This window comes from Hakea prostrata, chromosome 3, assembly GCF_041222555.1.
Source record: "Hakea prostrata isolate BN-2017 chromosome 3, UWA_Hpros_2, whole genome shotgun sequence".
NCBI classification, from domain to species: Eukaryota; Viridiplantae; Streptophyta; class Magnoliopsida; order Proteales; family Proteaceae; genus Hakea; species Hakea prostrata.
Genome location: NC_142602.1, coordinates 25,987,542 through 26,005,532, shown reverse-complemented (window position 1 = coordinate 26,005,532; position 17,991 = coordinate 25,987,542). Strand labels below are relative to the sequence as shown.

The window sequence follows — 17,991 nt, the reverse complement described above, 5'->3', positions numbered from 1 at the left end:
ATCCAGTCTTTCACGAGCGCACCAAGCACATCGAGATTGATTGTCATGTGATTCGCGATCAGCTTCGCCATGGTCTTATCCAACCGACCTCCACCACTAGTATTGCCCAAATTGCTGACATTTTCACCAAGGCCCTTGGAAAAGATTTGTTTCTCAGCCATAGAGGCAAGTTGAAAGTTCTTGACATTCACTCTCCAACTTGAGGGGGAGTATTAGGCATGCTAAGGATGATTTTTCATCCTTTCCCTAATTGTTTCTCATTTGAATTCTTTCTATATTATTCCCTCCTCTCATTTGAATTATTTCCATATTATTTGCTCTTCTCATTTTAATTCTTTCCATTTGAATTCCTTCCATTCATCATTCCTTCAATTCGAATTTTTTTCCATACCATCTCATTTCAATTCGAATTCTTTCTATACATTGTATTTCCATACAAACATTTCCATGTATAATATTTGCTATACAAACATTTCCATGTATTATATTTCCATACAAACATTTCTTTGTATTGTATTTCCATCTTTTATATCTTTCTTTTATTATTCATAATTATCTACCAGCATGGGATGTATGCTGTCTATATATTTGAGGTTCTCTCATATGAAATCATTCAACCATTTTCTACTATTGAGGTTGTGTCTTAATACTTGGAGAATGGTCATTCAGTTCTTTGCCTTGTAGCATACTCCTTGTAGCTCTTTCACGCACCAAATTTCTTTTAGTTGTGTTTCATGTTGTTGTGTTGTTTATCTAGCTTCCAAAGCATGATGCAGTAGTTCTTCCAAGACATTTCGAAATTACCCTATTCCTGTTCTGAGATATTAGATAGTATTATCCCAAAATAGTCCCACACTCTTCATTCTAGTGGCAATTCGAACATGACTGGACAAAACAAGACAATTGGGATTACAAGTTTAGGATATTTCATATTTGGTGCAATAGGCCCAACATCTTGACTTTTCTGCCTAAACCTAAGAAACCTTGGTCTATTAGTCTTATTAATATTTTAGTTGTGGTGGCAGAAGCAACAAAACATGTATTCTATGTTTCAATCTACCATGCCAAGAGAAATATGATAGTATAGCTAAGGTAGCATCTAATAGTAGTCTAGTACGTATGAACCACAAACTCCCATATGTTAATACTTTTAAATTATGTTTTTCCTTTTCATATATATATATATATATATATATATATATATATATATATATATATATATATATATATATATATATATATATATATATATATATATATATCGGATTGTTGCGTGGCTGACACCCAAGTCGAAAAGTATAATTTTATTATTGTCTTTCTTTTTTCTTTTCTTTTTTCCTTTTGATCCTATTCAATTTATAATCATTGATTATGCAACGTAAATAAAAGCTTCTTATAGTATAGCATGGAAACTATTTAAATTATATAGCATTGTTGCACATTTTAGTACTATAAAACAATCACTTTGTTTTGTGACAAGCCTTACTGACCAAGGCTCCGCTTCAAGCAATACAAAATATAAGAAAGTGAAATAGATATTGGGGAAGAAAAGAAATGTTTTGAGATCATAATTAAAAAAACTCTAATTTCTACCTCTAGTAGACATTAATTTCTTCTATAAACCTATTTCACTTCGTTATTGATACGGGAGTTTTCTACCCGACCGTGCAGACCTGAGAGGGGCTTAACATGTCATACAGTCGGGACAGTTACCGACCAATTTGATAAGGCATTACACATGCTAGACTCATATGACAACCACTCTCAATATGGCAGGTCAGCTCAGCAGCCGATTAAGCGGGACCAACGACAAAGAGGCATAATCCCAGAAGAATCAACAACCCTCATCGGGTAAACTTACCAAATCCGTAAAAGATAACACTTACAGTATAAAAGCAAGGACTCGCCCCTCTGGTAAGCATCCAATACATTCTGAACATAATCTTATGTAGCTTTTATACGGGATCTTAGTATGTTCATTGTCTGACTAAGCCATCGGAGGCAGCTGCCCGGTATACAAGCAGGCCCGCGTCTAACCTTTCTTGTAGGACTCATCGTCCCGAGTACAAGAGGAGGTTTAGTCGAGAGCAGCGATATAACTGTGACATATCAGTTATACAAGAGTAAAGCTTAGTTAGATTGCATGCAATGATTGTATGGAAAAAGAAATTTTTTGCATGCATGAAAAATAAATCTAAAGGAAATGAAATCAAATCAAATCAAATCATCACAAGACTGGAGTTTTTATAGCCATTCTCATATGATTATGTATTAGTTATCATCAAAATACCAAATTTTCTTATTAAATTTTATTACTTTAAAGAATGAATTGAAGGCTCCTATTCATGAACAAAATATTGAACAAAATATTGATAAAGGATGTTGAGAAAATCAATCTCTCTCTCGGCACGAACACATCTATCCATTTTATTGTCCTTCATCAGTATACTCTCTTATGTTATTTATAGAGAGAATCCTCTCCGAAAAAATGAAGCAAGCTAAGTATATTAATGTTGTGTTGCTTTATTCCATAAAGACATGATCCATGGTTTTAAGTAAGCGAAAGTAAAGCAAAGAACTTAAATGAATAGCTACCAAGTGAAGAAGGCCAAGCAAAGTAATTCTTGATTTTGATGTTTCAAAAGAAAAAGTAATGAAAGGTTAGGTTCAATTACTTTCTCGAATAATCAATAAATATATATTAATGTAGACCTAATAATGATCAAGAGCCGAGAGTAAAAAGAAGAAATTCACATAATATTATCGAGATCCAATGACTAGGGTTAAAAAAAAATCACATATGCTGAATCTCAAAAGTGTTACATGTTGGGGTCTAAGAACCATCAAATATCAACAAAAATTGTAATAAAAAATAATATCAACAAGAAATTGTAATAAAAAATAATATCAACAAAAATTCCACGCCGTCAGGTTTTTTTGGGTATCGCACGCTGTCAGTGTTTACGTTCTATTAAAATAAAATTTTTTTTTTTGCTTTTTCTTTTGTATATCCTAATCTGAGTCGGAATCGGTATCGGTATGCTTCTATTTGTTTTGTAATAATTTCATAAAGAATGATAAATCATTTAAAAAAATAGAAGGGTTTCTAACTGGCCAATGGGACTACTCCTAAAAGCATAAACAAGTTGGATTTTTCTCACTTTTCTAGGGTATAACGGTCATTTGATTCTGGGAAGCAAAAATTGAAAAAATAATTTCTTTCTTCTAAAGCAAGAAATAATTTTGGACACTATAAATACCGTGTTCGTCTCCTTGTTCCCTATCTTTGTGTTCTTGTTCTGCCTTGCTCTTGTTCTTCATTACTCTCTAGTCTGGGTTTAGCAAATCGTTAATGGCTAACCAAGCTGAATCTTCCGACGCGTAAGTCTTTTCTGTGTAATCTAAGCTCTTTTTGTTATTGTTTGTTGCTTATTTTCCTTTCATTGTTTGATTTATCTACTAGGAATTTGGGCAGTGTGGGTTTTTGTGGTTCTTGAATTATTGGAATTCTTAAGGTGGTTTTTTATCTAATGCAGGAAGGGAACGAAGAGGGATTTCAGTACTGCAATTCTCGAGCGGAAGAAAGCTGCGAACCGACTTATTGTCGATGAGGCGACCAATGACGACAATTCTGTGGTAACAATGCATCCAGAAACAATGGAGAAGCTTCAGGTTTTCCGTGGTGATACCATCCTGATTAAGGTGATTTTAGGTTCCTCTTAAAGTTTTTGACTTTTTCTTTAATGGCTTCTATTTCTATCTTTATGGCGGTTAAGGTTTCAGTTTCAGTGTTAGATGTCTTTTTGATATGGCTAAAGATGGATGATAGTTTCATTTCTTTACCAAGAGTAGCTTTTCGTATTAGGGCTTTTGAAACTGGGGTTTTAGAATACGGATTGGGCTAGTCTTATTTGAATATAATCGAGCTCAGTAAGAGCGAGATGTTGTTTTGGTTTTTGAGTTGGTTACTTAAGATCAATGATCCATAAAAGGCTGTCCTTTTGCAATTCCCTCCACTTAGGTTTTATATGTATGGAGAGTGGTCTTGTAGATTACTAGTCGATTTTTTTCTAATGATAATTTGGTCCATTACTTAAGGTTCTATTTGGTTTTATAGCGACTAGCTGCAGGGTGATTGGATTCGTTTAGTATGAAATGGTGTACACTGCGCAAGGTTCTCGCCACTGCTGAGAGGGTTATAATGCACGTAGCCTTAGCTGTGGTTTTGCAGAGGTCTGTTTCAGAAATGAAACTGGGACCAATGGGTCACATGAGTTGACTGTCAGCGGTGCTCCAACACCCACCTCCCAATAAAAACTTGCATTTGTCGAACTAGTTGGAAGTATAAGCTTATGTTTGTATCAGAGGTTATCTTTACTAATTTTGCTTCTCCCTTGGCTTTGGTTTTGTAGGGGAAGAAAAGGAGGGATACCATTTGCATTGCCCTTGCTGATGATTCATGTGATGAACCAAAGATCAGGATGAATAAAGTTGTCAGATCAAATTTGAGGGTCAGGCTTGGTGATGTTATTTCTGTTCACCAGTGCCCAGATGTCAAATATGGCAAGCGTGTGCACATACTGCCTATGGATGACACAATTGAAGGCGTTACTGGGAATTTATTTGATGCCTATTTGAAACGTAAGTTCCTGAACTTCTTATTTGTCACACATGTTGATTCTGTTTCTTCTTGTCAATAAGTTAATCACTGATTCCTCCCCCTTCCATTTGTGGATGGAATCTTCTGGACCTTGGAGGAGTCCTATGACAATGGATACTAATATACTATCATGCCCTCCTACTTTGTGTTTGTCAACAAAATGTTTGAAGTTTACCAATATTACAGTTAGTATGATTTAGAATCAACATCTTGCTAATATGGTAGAAAGTGAATCTGGTGATAACTTGTGGGTAATTCGCCATGGTAGAGGGACAAGGATAGTTGTTGAGGCATCATCTAGGTGTCCAGGCACTTTAGTGGCACCTAGGTGCCAAGGTGTTGCCTTGATTTCTTTTCCCCCTAGACACCTTGCTCACCTAGGCCCCATGACAAGTATGGGGATAAGTTTCCCCTGGTATTAGATCCTGTATCTATGAGTTCATTTGTATTAATCTATGGGTCATTTAATTTAGTAAAGTGGCATAGACAGGCTGTGACTTATAATGTCATCCTGGGAATCAGTTATCAAATTTTTTTTTTTCAATATGTAACCATTATTTTGACGCATAAACAAGCAACAGTTTTGGGGAAATGTCAAGCTTTAGTTGAGTTTGAGTTCTAGTTAGAAATTGATTATCATGTTAATGAATGGGATATTCTCATTCTTTTTCTTTTCTCCTTTTGTCTTTTGGGTTTCCAAAGAAATTTCATTTGTTTTGAGAGTAGTCAGCTCAATGTTTTGCTAGATTTCTTGGTAAGTTTTTCTTATTCTGATGTTGGAGCTTGAAATTTTGCAGCATATTTCTTGGAAGCATATCGCCCTGTTAGGAAAGGCGACCTCTTCCTTGTTAGGGGTGGAATGAGGAGTGTCGAGTTTAAGGTCATTGAGACTGACCCGGCAGAATACTGTGTTGTTGCTCCTGATACTGAGATATTTTGTGAGGGTGAGCCAGTTAGAAGAGAGGATGAAGAAAGGTTGGATGAAGTGGGTTATGATGATGTTGGTGGTGTGAGGAAACAGATGGCTCAGATACGAGAACTTGTGGAACTTCCTTTAAGGCATCCACAGCTGTTCAAATCTATTGGTGTGAAGCCCCCAAAAGGAATTTTGTTGTATGGTCCTCCAGGTTCTGGGAAGACTTTGATAGCCAGGGCTGTTGCTAATGAGACTGGTGCCTTCTTCTTCTGTATTAATGGACCAGAAATTATGTCTAAATTAGCTGGAGAGAGTGAGAGCAATCTCAGGAAGGCATTTGAGGAAGCTGAGAAGAATGCGCCATCTATCATCTTCATTGATGAAATTGATTCTATAGCACCTAAACGAGAGAAGACACATGGAGAAGTTGAACGGCGTATTGTTTCTCAGCTTCTTACACTGATGGATGGATTGAAATCCCGTGCCCATGTTATTGTTATTGGGGCTACAAACCGACCTAACAGCATTGACCCAGCTTTGAGAAGGTTTGGAAGGTTTGATAGGGAAATTGATATTGGCGTTCCAGATGAAGTTGGACGTCTTGAGGTTCTTCGCATTCATACAAAGAACATGAAATTGGCTGAAGATGTATACTAAGTGCTCACCTCTTTGTTTCAGAACTGTCCTTTTCGGCTATTTTCCTAAATTAGTAGCTAATCATTCGCGTGGTTTACGTGCACAGGTTGACTTGGAAAGAATAGCAAAAGACACTCATGGTTATGTTGGTGCTGATCTTGCGGCTCTTTGCACCGAAGCTGCCCTCCAGTGCATCAGAGAAAAGATGGATGTTATTGACTTGGAAGATGAAACCATTGATGCTGAGATACTGAATTCTATGGCTGTCACAAATGAACACTTCAAGACTGCTCTTGGAACAAGCAATCCCTCTGCGCTTCGTGAGACTGTGAGTATTTCCATGGACCTTTGTCTTGGTGTTTGTCTAATGACATGCTTGTTTCTCTTACTGTTAGTTATTATTGCTAAATGGGCTTCTGATGTGCAGGTGGTGGAAGTGCCTAATGTTAGCTGGAATGACATTGGTGGGCTTGAGAATGTCAAGAGGGAGCTGCAAGAGGTAAAGTGATTCATGGAGAGGATCTCAGCTGTTTCTTGGTTATTATTGTTGGTTGTAAATTGTACTTAGCCCTTGTAATATTTTGCCATGCAGACTGTTCAATATCCTGTGGAGCACCCTGAAAAGTTTGAGAAGTTCGGTATGTCACCCTCAAAAGGTGTCCTTTTCTACGGTCCTCCTGGTTGTGGTAAAACTCTATTAGCCAAGGCGATTGCAAATGAATGCCAGGCTAATTTCATCAGTGTTAAGGGTCCTGAGCTGCTTACCATGTGGTTTGGTGAGAGTGAGGCCAATGTGCGAGAAATCTTTGACAAGGCCCGTCAATCTGCACCTTGTGTCCTTTTCTTTGATGAACTTGATTCAATTGCTACACAGGTTTGTATTGCATTTTGTCCTTTGCTCCCATTATTGCTCTCCTATATTTATTTCTTTGCATTAATACCTCCGTTGCTTGCATGTCATCCACTGATGTTGATCTTTTATATGGCAGAGAGGGAGTAGTGTTGGAGATGCTGGTGGTGCAGCTGATAGGGTTCTGAACCAACTCCTGACTGAAATGGATGGCATGAATGCAAAGAAAACGGTTTTCATTATCGGTGCTACCAACAGGCCTGACATAATTGACCCTGCTTTGCTGAGGCCAGGCCGTCTTGATCAGTTGATTTACATTCCTCTGCCTGATGAGGACTCACGCTATAGTATTTTTAAGGCAAACCTGAGGAAATCACCTGTTTCAAAGGATGTGGACCTGAGGGCTCTTGCAAAGTATACTCATGGCTTTAGTGGGGCTGATATTACAGAGATATGCCAACGTGCTTGCAAATATGCCATCCGAGAAAATATTGAGAAAGTAATATTCATCATCCCAAATCTATTTTGTCTTCGATTATTCTTACGATTACATTCTATAAATCATGATCAATGCTCTTATCCCTTTTGAGATGGTGACCAGTCTAGATCTTCTGAAACTAATGACGAGCTTCTGTTGATTCAGGACATTGAAAGGGAGCGAAGGCGAAAAGAGAATCCTGAGGCAATGGAGGAGGATGTTGAAGATGAAGTAGCTGAGATCAAGCCGGCACACTTCGAGGAAGCAATGAAGTATGCGCGCAGGAGTGTTAGCGATGCTGATATTCGAAAGTACCAGGCATTTGCACAGACATTGCAGCAGTCAAGGGGGTTTGGGAGTGAATTCCGCTTCGCCCAGTCTGGATCAGCTGCCACAGGAGCTGCTGACCCATTTGCAGCATCTGCTGGTGCGGCTGAAGAGGATGATCTCTATGGTTAAAACTACTTTTTTATTATATAGTCTGTCGTATACCGTCTACCGTCTTTATACCTGTATGGTTGTATCCAATAGTTGTTGGATGATCGAGTTAATATATGTTATAATGTTATCAGGCCCAACCCTTTGGGCTGTAGGTAGTAAGTAGTGGGTGGGATACACTTAGTTGTATGCTGTATGCCCTCTTTTAAGAGGATCATATTCCCTGGTTATCATCTATATTGGGAATTATCCATCATCAATAGAGAAAAAACTTTGTGAATTATGCCTTACTGTCTATTATTAGTGCCCATTCATGCTTACTATATTTGCCTTGAGAGATGCAGAATGACCTTGGGTTTCCAGCTCCTAGTCCTTCATGGCCGGAATCTGAATTATTTATTGCAGCAGAAAAAAGCTTTAGATGGTTGTCTGGTCAGTGTTGTTCCAGGTCAAAATTTTCAGCTGATGCTGATGACTCGTGTTTGAGCCACTGGCAGCAGATCTTGGTTATACCAAGTTTTCTACAGGGTCCCTTTCTTTCTGCCTTATGAGTGATCCTGGGTTTTGGGCTTCACTTTTGGTTTCAAATGAAATCTTCTTTTTCCGGAGCTCATTTGCTGGATTTTCACTTAAAAGAGGCAAGTTGCTTGCAAGTTGCAAGAGTTCATGGCTTCATGCTTAGAAAACCCTTTTTTTTTTAGATTGCTGCTGCTTAGAATTTCAAGGCAACTAGCTGGAGAAAGGACTCAAAACATTAAAACGTCACGGGTTTAGATATTAAAGTTGCAGGGAAATTTATTAGATAGTTAGATTTTAAAAAATATTTATTTAATAAGATATTTTAAAAAAATTCCACTCAAATGGATTCTATTTTGAAAATAATTATCAAATTTTAAATTTTGTGATAATTTTTTCGCCCAACTAATGTTCTATCATGAATGATCTAAATTACTCCCAAGTCATTCATTTCAAACGATCTTACTGATAGGAAAATTGAGAACTACAAAAGAGGAAAACTGAGAACTACAAAAGACAAGATGTTATCGCCCCTAGAATTGACAAGAGATCAAAGGAATCCATTTACTCCAAACTTAAAAATTTTGGAAAGATTTTGTTTGGATTTATAGCTTTTCCACCAAAATGGAAGGTGTCACCCAGCTCTGCCCCAGACAGAAACCTCACTTAGCCATGCCCACTTGATCGCTGCTCCAGCTACCACAATTTAGATTGAATTTGAAACTGTATATGCCCAGAGCCATTGAAAAACTCACCGTGAGTAGCACCTGGAAAAGTTCTAAGCAATAGTTTGAATTTTTATGGTCATCCTTCCTCTTACCTCCCGTGATTTCATTTAATATCCTGAGCTCTTCAGAGCTCCATCAAATCCCACCCACCACTCACCTTTTAATACCCAATTCTTTTTCTTTTTTTTTATAATAAATATGGATTTTTTTTTTAAACAGAAGAGACTATAATACATTGATAAGAAATACTTGGTAGGGAAAACTACAAAAATCACAATCTCATGAATAATTATTATAGACACCGAAGGCTCTCACTCCTTCGGTTGGTTGACAAAAAACTATCGCCTTATACCATGAGGTGAATGAAGAGTGATTTTTTTTTGGGGTTAGAGTCAAATTGTCATCTTGTATTTAAATTATATGTAAAAGCTAACCTTTGGATAAAGTCAAAAAAGACGTGTAAAACTACATAGAGTACATAGTTCCAAATTTAATGGATTTCAACCTTAAACCCTGTCAATTTTTTCATGATTACACAAATCCAAGAAATCAGGATTCAAATTAAGCCAAAGAGTTCGGCACACAAACGGACACAACCTTTCTAGTAAGGAAGTCAGCTACAACATTGCACTCCCTTTTAACAAAACAAAAAGAAACATTCTGGAGTAGAGATGCAAGAATCACCACATCCTACACTAAATTTTGAATATCCACTGAAATCAATTCCAGCTTAGTCACGAACCTAACCACGTTCGCAGAATCTGATTCCATTAGTACATTGCCAAATACTTGATTTTCATTTGACCGAACAAAGAATTACAACAAATGACAATAATACGTAACCTCTTCTTTATAAATAAATTCTTAATAATTGATCTTGCTAGAGAAAGAAAAAAATAAAAAATAAAAAAAGGGAAAAATATACGAAATAAAAATGAAGCTGCAGATTGCCTTAAAATAATATGAGAAGAATCTTATTCACGATTAACATTGATGACATATATATATCAAACTTTCCACACAATTTCACATCTTTTCCTTTTACGAAGAGGATTGAAAAACAAATGCATCTACATTTCTTCTTACATTAGTAACCACTAATTAACACAATCATAAACTGAACTCGATCACCACATTACCTTCCATAGTTGTTCTTCATTAATGGATCAAGGTTTTACATCATCCGAATCAGCACATGGCGAAGAACCAGATTTATGGTAGTTGACATAATGACTAGGCGTCGAAGACTGCTGGAAACCTTTGGGTAGGCAGTTCTTGATCTCTCCATCTTGGAAAACATGGTTCTGTCGATTTGGGTTTGGTTCTAAGGTTCTGAAGTTGTGTGTTTCTGAAGCCAAAGCAGGCCTTATTGCGAATGCAAACCTCATTGAAGAAGTCCTGAATGTATCAGAAGGGGATAACAGAAAGAGGTTGATGAGGAAGAGGAGCAGAAATGAGTGGTGGTAAGCATAAGACATTCTTGTTCTTTCAGTTTGTTCAGAGAGAGAGAGGAAAAAGAAGCCGAGTTGTCTTTATAAGGATTTTGGAGTTATCGAAGGGTGAAGAGAAGTATTAAATGGGCTCGTGAGCAACATGAGACAGAAGAGTGTAGGGTGCAGTTGTGTTATGTTCATCGCTGGCAACTGGTAAGAATAGTTGTAACAGTCATGAACTTGTGAATCAAAAGCGCTTTCTTTTCACCTGCACAGGTGAGTCGATGCTCGTGTCTTTCATTAGTTTTCAGTTTTCTGTCTCCCAAGTTCTTTCAAGCCAAAATTCTTGGATTCCAAATGACTCTTGGTTCGACATTGGTTGTCTCTAGACATCGTTTGCTAGAGACACACCTATATATGGGACCAGCTAACCCAATAGAGCCGATCATTTGGCCCAGTTCTGGGAAATTTAAGCTCCTTTACTTGGGTTGTATTACAAGAATGCAGCATTGCATGGTTGATTGAGAATATGAATATTTTAAGATCTCCCAATTATCTTCAATGTCTGTTAAAATTTTGGAGAGGCTTAAGAGATTTGGATTCTTTTCAATAGCTGTTGAAGTCTTGGAGCTATAAGAGTGGAAGAGAATGCTACTGAAGTGGAGATACGTTAGCAAACTCAAATTGTGTATAATTCTGATTTGATTAGATTAATGAAAGGGTCGGTTAGCTTGAGAGTTAAACCTGAACAACTCTATCCAACCTTGCCAAGATTAGTTAATTTGTAACTAAAACTGCCTGTTAAAATGTTGGGTAGAGTTCGGGCCGGGCTTAGGGTGGGTTTGAACTATATCTCTTTAGTGGACTACGGTTTTATTGACACTCCATCCAAAATCTTGTCTCACACTTTTTTTTGGGTAATCTAATAATTTATTGAAGCTCAAAGGGGAAGGCCGAACAAAGCTCTAATAGCCAACCATTGGAGCATAGCCACTCACTTGAGGAAGAAACTCTGAGGGCTTTCTTGGCTAGGAGATTTGCAATGTTGTTACAACTCCTAGAAACAAAACTAGGCCTAAAGCCAAAAAACCTGGAAGACAGATTATGCAAATCTTGTTTAGTCAAGGATTGACCACACCCCTGACTATTCCACACAAGTAGCTTCATTTTTTACTTGTGGGCTGATTTAGGGCCGTCTTCCTCACCCTATTTGTTAACATGTCATTCATTGATGAAATAGAAATTATTGCAGATGTGTTTGTGTCCCTTTCTCTTTGATTTTTAAACACTTTCTAACTTGATTCTTCAATTTTAGAGTATAAGAGACCCCTGACTAAACAATATTTAGTATTATTTCTTGAAACAAAACAACTGACACTGTAATGGAAAAATTATCTACTTCTCTAGGATATGCTGACAATTTCTTTTTGAATTCAATAGGATAGTCTGAAGGTACAACCTTACTTTGGAATGATAATGTTTCTCTTACTTTATTGTCTGCCTCTATTCATTTTGTTGATTTTATGGTTCATGTGCTTTCTTTGGATTTAGAATTTAGAACTACACTAGTATATGGGGATCCAAAAACAAAAGATGGAAAAGAAATTGGTTGGAACTTAGTCAATTAAGTAGAATTGTTACTATACCTCAGGTAGTGCTTGGGGATTTTAATGAATTTTAGAGTAAGGATGAAAATTTTCTTTTTGCTTTTGAGTATGTGGGGGGGCCTGGGGGAGCCACAAAGACAAATGGATCCTTTTAGGGATTCAATTTCAATTTGTGAGCTTCATGAATTAAAATGTACATGGCCAAAATTTTCTTGGTCAAAGAAAAGTAGAGGAAGAATTCTAATTAAAGAAAATCTTAATAGAATATTATGTAATTCCTAGATGGTTAATTTTTGTGGGGGTATTCATGCACATAAAATGATTATGGTTGGGTTTGACCACACCCCCATTGAGGTCACTTTGGCAAAAACTAAGAGGAAACCTGTAAGATTCAACCATGAAACTAAATGAAAAGAATAGAGTGACCTTCAAGAATATCCAATGAAATATTTATAATCTAAGAGCCTAGAATGGCCAACGGCTGAGTTTTGAACAGGAAATATCCAATGAAATATTTGGGTATTTTTATAATCTTTTCAAATCATCACAACCCTCCTCTCCTCATCCAATATTATCTTGTGCTCAACCTTGCATTGCGAGGCATGAAATTAAATGAAATGTTGTGCAAACCCTTTTCCCTAGATGAAATATAGTTTACCCTATTTCAAAGAAAGGGCAGTAAAGCTCTAGGGATAGATGGTCTTCCAACAAGTCTTTCCAAAAAAATTTGGGAGATTATTGGCGAGGATTTAATCTCTGGAATCCAACACTTCTTTAATGGGGTTTATATGCTTCGAAGTCTGAATAAAATTGTTATATTTCTAATTCCAAAAAAGAAAAACCCACAAGAAGTGAACCATTTAAGACCGATCAGTCTATGTATAGTTCCCTATAAAATTATTGCGAAGTGTTTGACAAACAGACTAAAACCCCTCTGAGAATCCCTAGTAAGTGAAACTCATAGTGCATTTGTGTCTGGCAGATCCATCTCGAATAATATCTACATTGCTCATGAGTGTCTTCACTTCATGAAACACTCAAGCTCAAAGCGAGTTATATGGCTTTGAAATTAGATCTTTGCAAGGCATATGATAAAATGGAGTGGAGTTGAGCTTCATCAATGACTCATTGAGAAGTTTAAGCTTTGAGGTCAAATGGGTTAACTGGATAGTTCAATGCATATCCACAATGAAATATCAAATCAAAATCAATGGCAAACTAACACACATGCTCACTCCTTCTAGGGGACTTAGACACTTATGCCCCTTGAGTCCCTACATCTTCATACTTTGCCACGAAGTCTTATCAAGATGATTGTCTCCCTCAACTGGGGATACCAAGGCTCCTTGGTCTCATGGTGGTTAGATTTGCTCTATAAATCAATCATCTGTTCTTTGCAGATGGTTGCATGTTTTTTGCACCTGCAGATGATTGCATGCTTTTTCCACCTGCAAAAATTGAAAAGGTTCACTAAATTTCTGTTTAGCCCAAAAAAAAAAAAAAAAAATCCGGATAATCACCACGAAAACGGGTCCGACAGGTTTCTACCCAGGGCCCTACATGTAAAATAAAAAATTTTAAAAAAATCCCATCACCCAATCCTTATCCGCTGTAATTTGTGGTGGTAAAGCTGTCTGAGACAAAACTGATTGAGGATCCGTACTCTAAAAAAAAATCATCGATGACTCCTATTTTGTTTTCTCAAAAAAAAAAATTTTGAATTCTATCCAATTTATCCGTGTTAAGAGTTTGGGAAGATCGACCTGAATCATGGTGTCGATGAGGGTATTTTGGGAATCCTGCAACGAGGACGGACTCGAATAACAAAACTAACCAAAAGATAAGAAGCCAAACAGGAGGTGCTCCCTGCTTCACTAGCATCATCGCTTCGTCTCCTGTCAAATTCCATTCCAGGTAGGTATTAATAATGATCTCTTTACCTCTCTCGCTCTCTCTCCCCCTCACTCTCAACGTTCACAGCAATTCAAAGATCTCATAGCCGTTACCCCTCATCACTTACTGGTTGGTTTCTTTGTTTGTCAACAATATTAAAATATCTTTGCATTTTTGTCTCTGATTACCATCCAGTGTCTCAATTAGTTTATGAAAGTTTGGAATCTAGATTTGATGCCCACCAACTGTTTGAAATTTTGGGACAGAGGATGGTCGTAGATATTATGTAGTCAATTGTCCATTGTCTTTTCATTTCCAGCCTCTTCTAGAATCATCAAGGTCACACTTTCGGGCTTTATGGTATCCTTTGCTGGACTCATAGGCAAAATTTACTAGAAATCTTATAGTTCGATGAGTTGAATCCTTTGAGTTCCTAGCAGTAACAGACTGAAAGCTGTCATGTTTATTGTCTTCAAAGGATTTGTTCTTGAAATGAAGTGGTCCTAATATCTCTGCACAGAAATACTCTCCCAGCCTTAACCTGGTTTTCCAGGAAGGCTATTTGCAGACTCGAATTAGTGGCCACTTGGTCCCAATGGAGCAAACTTACGGTTGTACTAAGCTCTTCCTTTGTGTGAAACACTTCACAACTTGAGCCCTTCTATGGATCGTTTAACAAATTACAGAAATTGGCTTTTTTTTTTCCGGGTGCTTTGAGTAAGGGAAGAAATAGATAGTCAATAAAGTAAAACTTGATTTAATGTGGAATATATATCTGTTTCTCATTCCAAATTTATCTCTGGATCTATGGCAACACAATTAGGTCATCGTTCTAATAGAATTTTGAATAACAAATTTCCATATTTCTGCACTCAAGCTCAGCCATAAGCATTTCATTGTTGTTTCTGAGTCTCCCCTTCTGTGACTGGGTTTTTGGCTTTCCATTTTTTTTTTTTTTTTTTTTCTTTACTGCTTTTGTGGCACACATTTAAGTTTGATTTGTACATATACTACTATTCTCTTGTCTGCTATTGCAACCTATTGGTTGCAAGTTCAAAACTTGGGAACAACCTCTACTGTGAAGCAGGGGTAAGGCTGTGTACATTTGCACCTGCCAGAGCCTCTAGTAGTGGGAACCTTAGTGCTGTAGGCAGGTCTTTTTTGTAGTGTTAGCCCTCCTCTGATTCAGTCACACTTAACATGGTTTTAGTAAAATTTCCGGCATCTTGTATGCTGGACTAAGGACAATATCTGTCTTTTTAATCACTGGCAACAAGCCATTGAAGTTGTTCTGTGTTGCTGCCTTTACTGCTGACGAGCTTCTTATTGTAGCCTTGAAACCTTCCTCTTTCTTTGATGTAGATGGGTCAGGCATAATCTCTTGGGTTTTCATGGCAAAATAATGTGTATTTTGCAGTAAAGTGAAGGAGTACAAGCTCAAAGTCCATAATGCAAGCGATCCAGAACTTCTCTTCTCCGTTTACAATGAAAACATTAACATTAGAACAACGAAGAAAGAAGTTTAGAGCATCTCCTGCATTACCAGAAAATGCTGTTTCAGTGGTACTTGCAGCTACAGTGGTGGGTGCAGCAGCGACCGTCCTTGTAAGGACAACTAGAGCTCCCAAAACAGATGATGTGCGTACTCCACTGTCTTGTGCTTATTTTATGCTACAAAGATAATCAGAACAAATCTGAAATTTAGGTGGTGGTACAAAAATGCTGGCTCATGGAGTTAGAACCTCTGGCTTTCAGATACCTTACTTTTATAGAAAGAAAAAGTTTTCCCTGGAGGCATGACAGTATTAAGCTTGGGTCCCATAAAATGTGTGATGGAAGGAAATGGTTGGTGCATAACCTTCTAGCATTGGTTTTTTGGGATCCCCAAATGTCTTTAAGCTAATCCAGTGTCTTCTTTGCTAATCACTTAAACCATATGCTAACCTGAAAAGGTTGGCCTGTATCTTGAGTTCTCTGTTGAGTAAGAATGGCACATTTTGGACCAACCATTGGAAGCTTGTACCTAATACGTAGCCCAACTTGACAGATGACCTTAACCATCTTATGTATAGTGCAAAAGAAAGATTCAATTGGATAGTTTTTTACTTTTTTGGTGCCAAAGATCTTCTTGATGAGATCTTGATAAAGTGTAACCATCTGACCTTTTTGCATTTTGAACATGTGAACGAATAAGAAGTCTAGGAGGTCCCCCCCCCCCCGGCGGGTTGGTCCTGCAGCCTATCACAGATTTCTTTCTTGGTGTGTTAATGATTGGACTATTTCTTAATAGGCAGAACCCTATCAAAACTTGTGAAGACTGTGGTGGATCTGGTATCTGTGCAGAATGTAAGGGTGAAGGTTTTGTACTAAAAAAGCTGTCAGAAGAAAGTGCCGAGAAGGCAAGATTGGCTGCAAAGAATATGGCTACTCGATACACAGCTGGGTATACCATGAATTTGAGTATTGCTAAAATGAAACTTATTGCAATTTACTGATAGTATCAATTTGCTTTTTCTTAGGCTTCCGAAGAAATGGAGTTACTGTACAAAGTGCTCTTCAGCTCGATCCTGCAGTACTTGTGGTGGCTCAGGGAAGTTGAGTGGATAATTTGATGGCATTGCTTCTCTGCTTCTTGTAGACTAGCTCAGATTGGAGGTTAACAATTTCATGTACTCTATCATTAGAGGCACAGATAACAAGAGGTTTGAGCTTCATATTTTCTTGCATATTTTAATGTAATTTGAATCCCAATAGGAACATTGTTAGAAGAAAATGTATTACTAATGGTTGGAAATTTTCTCGCATAAAAAGTGAAATTTCACAAGAGAAGGGAAAAACAAAGCAGTTGCTACACATTTATGTGTTACTAATGTGCTAACTTTGTTTGTTTCTCCCCCTCCCTGAAATTTAGCTATTAATTTGGCAATATGCTGTGAGAACTGAAAAAAGAAAAAAGAAAAAGCATACACATTATCTCTAAGATTACTTTCTATACCAGTACATGTGCCTTGATCTATAAAACATTTCAGCTTTTGCAACTTCATATGGATTTTTTAAGTCAAAAGGTTTGTTTTTCTTTTGGGGGGGGGGGTTGACATGGGTGTTTAGTCATTGTATGGTTAGTAATGGTGGGGTTGGGTTGGGGGGGAGGGGTTTGGAGAAGGATACTTTTGGTCAACTGGGAGCAAATATTGGGGAAGCCCGAATCAGTGGAAAACATAGTTAGGAAACTCTCTATTGTAGATAGTTGCGTCTTGCTTTTAATGTCCTTAAGCCATTGATGTCTTCTTCTGTTCTTTTGCTCTTTAAAATGAGATGAAGGATTGACTGGGATCTCATAAACTAGAAAGCAGTATGGTTGTCTTGTGAATCATTTAACAGAATAGTTCTGAAGTAGCAAGAAATAGATTTAGATCTTCAGTTTTTCATGTGAGAAGATACTTTGAGAAGGCAGTATTTGTTGAGAATCTTGAAATGAGGTCTTTTTATCTTATGTAAAAGTTGTCACTCTGTAGAGATTGGTGCAGGATGTAATTTCTTGGGAAGGGACAAGGTCCTGACTACAGATGAATAGACCAAATATTTGGCAACAAATTTTCGATATAATAATCTCAATAGAAGTAGTCCATTAAGGTCAAGTTACTTCCCAAGTAGGAACACTTTGGTATGAAAGTGTTTTCAGGCAATAGTGATCCAACACTCAGGCAATGGGATGATAGGCCAGCTGACCAACAATCGGAGAAAGTGATTCTGAAATTGCCACTGACGCCTTTTCTGAGGTTGGAGATTTCTCAAATGATGGGTATAACAGGATCAACAGTTTTTGTTGAATCAAT

General features: G+C 37.4%; 2 protein-coding genes across 8 annotated transcripts; both read left to right on the top strand.

Moving 5' to 3' along the window:
- The first annotated feature begins 3,277 nt into the window (after positions 1-3,277).
- ATCDC48B (ATPase, AAA-type, CDC48 protein) lies at positions 3,278-8,261 on the top strand. The gene is made up of 9 exons (XM_089150063.1): positions 3,278-3,381; positions 3,537-3,702; positions 4,413-4,641; positions 5,458-6,224; positions 6,319-6,540; positions 6,640-6,711; positions 6,805-7,086; positions 7,202-7,561; positions 7,706-8,261. The coding sequence occupies exons 1-9, from the start codon at positions 3,353-3,355 to the stop codon at positions 7,997-7,999; spliced, it is 2,421 nt and encodes an 806-aa protein (XP_089006189.1). The 5' UTR covers positions 3,278-3,352; the 3' UTR covers positions 8,000-8,261.
- A 5,689-nt stretch (positions 8,262-13,950) lies between these two features.
- Positions 13,951-17,176, top strand: LOC149021892 (uncharacterized). 7 transcript variants are annotated; one of them, XM_089147215.1, is made up of 4 exons: positions 13,951-14,176; positions 15,573-15,793; positions 16,446-16,598; positions 16,675-17,176. In XM_089147215.1, exons 2-4 carry the CDS (start codon positions 15,789-15,791, stop codon positions 16,760-16,762), a joined length of 246 nt encoding a protein of 81 aa, XP_089003341.1. In that variant the 5' UTR covers positions 13,951-14,176; positions 15,573-15,788; the 3' UTR covers positions 16,763-17,176. The 7 variants fall into 7 exon arrangements, with proteins under 7 accessions (XP_089003341.1, XP_089003340.1, XP_089003335.1 ...); XM_089147214.1 differs by having other exon boundaries at positions 13,985-14,176; positions 16,450-16,593; positions 16,675-17,174; XM_089147209.1 differs by having other exon boundaries at positions 13,992-14,176; positions 16,450-16,598; positions 16,675-17,173.
- The last annotated feature ends 815 nt before the right edge of the window (positions 17,177-17,991 follow it).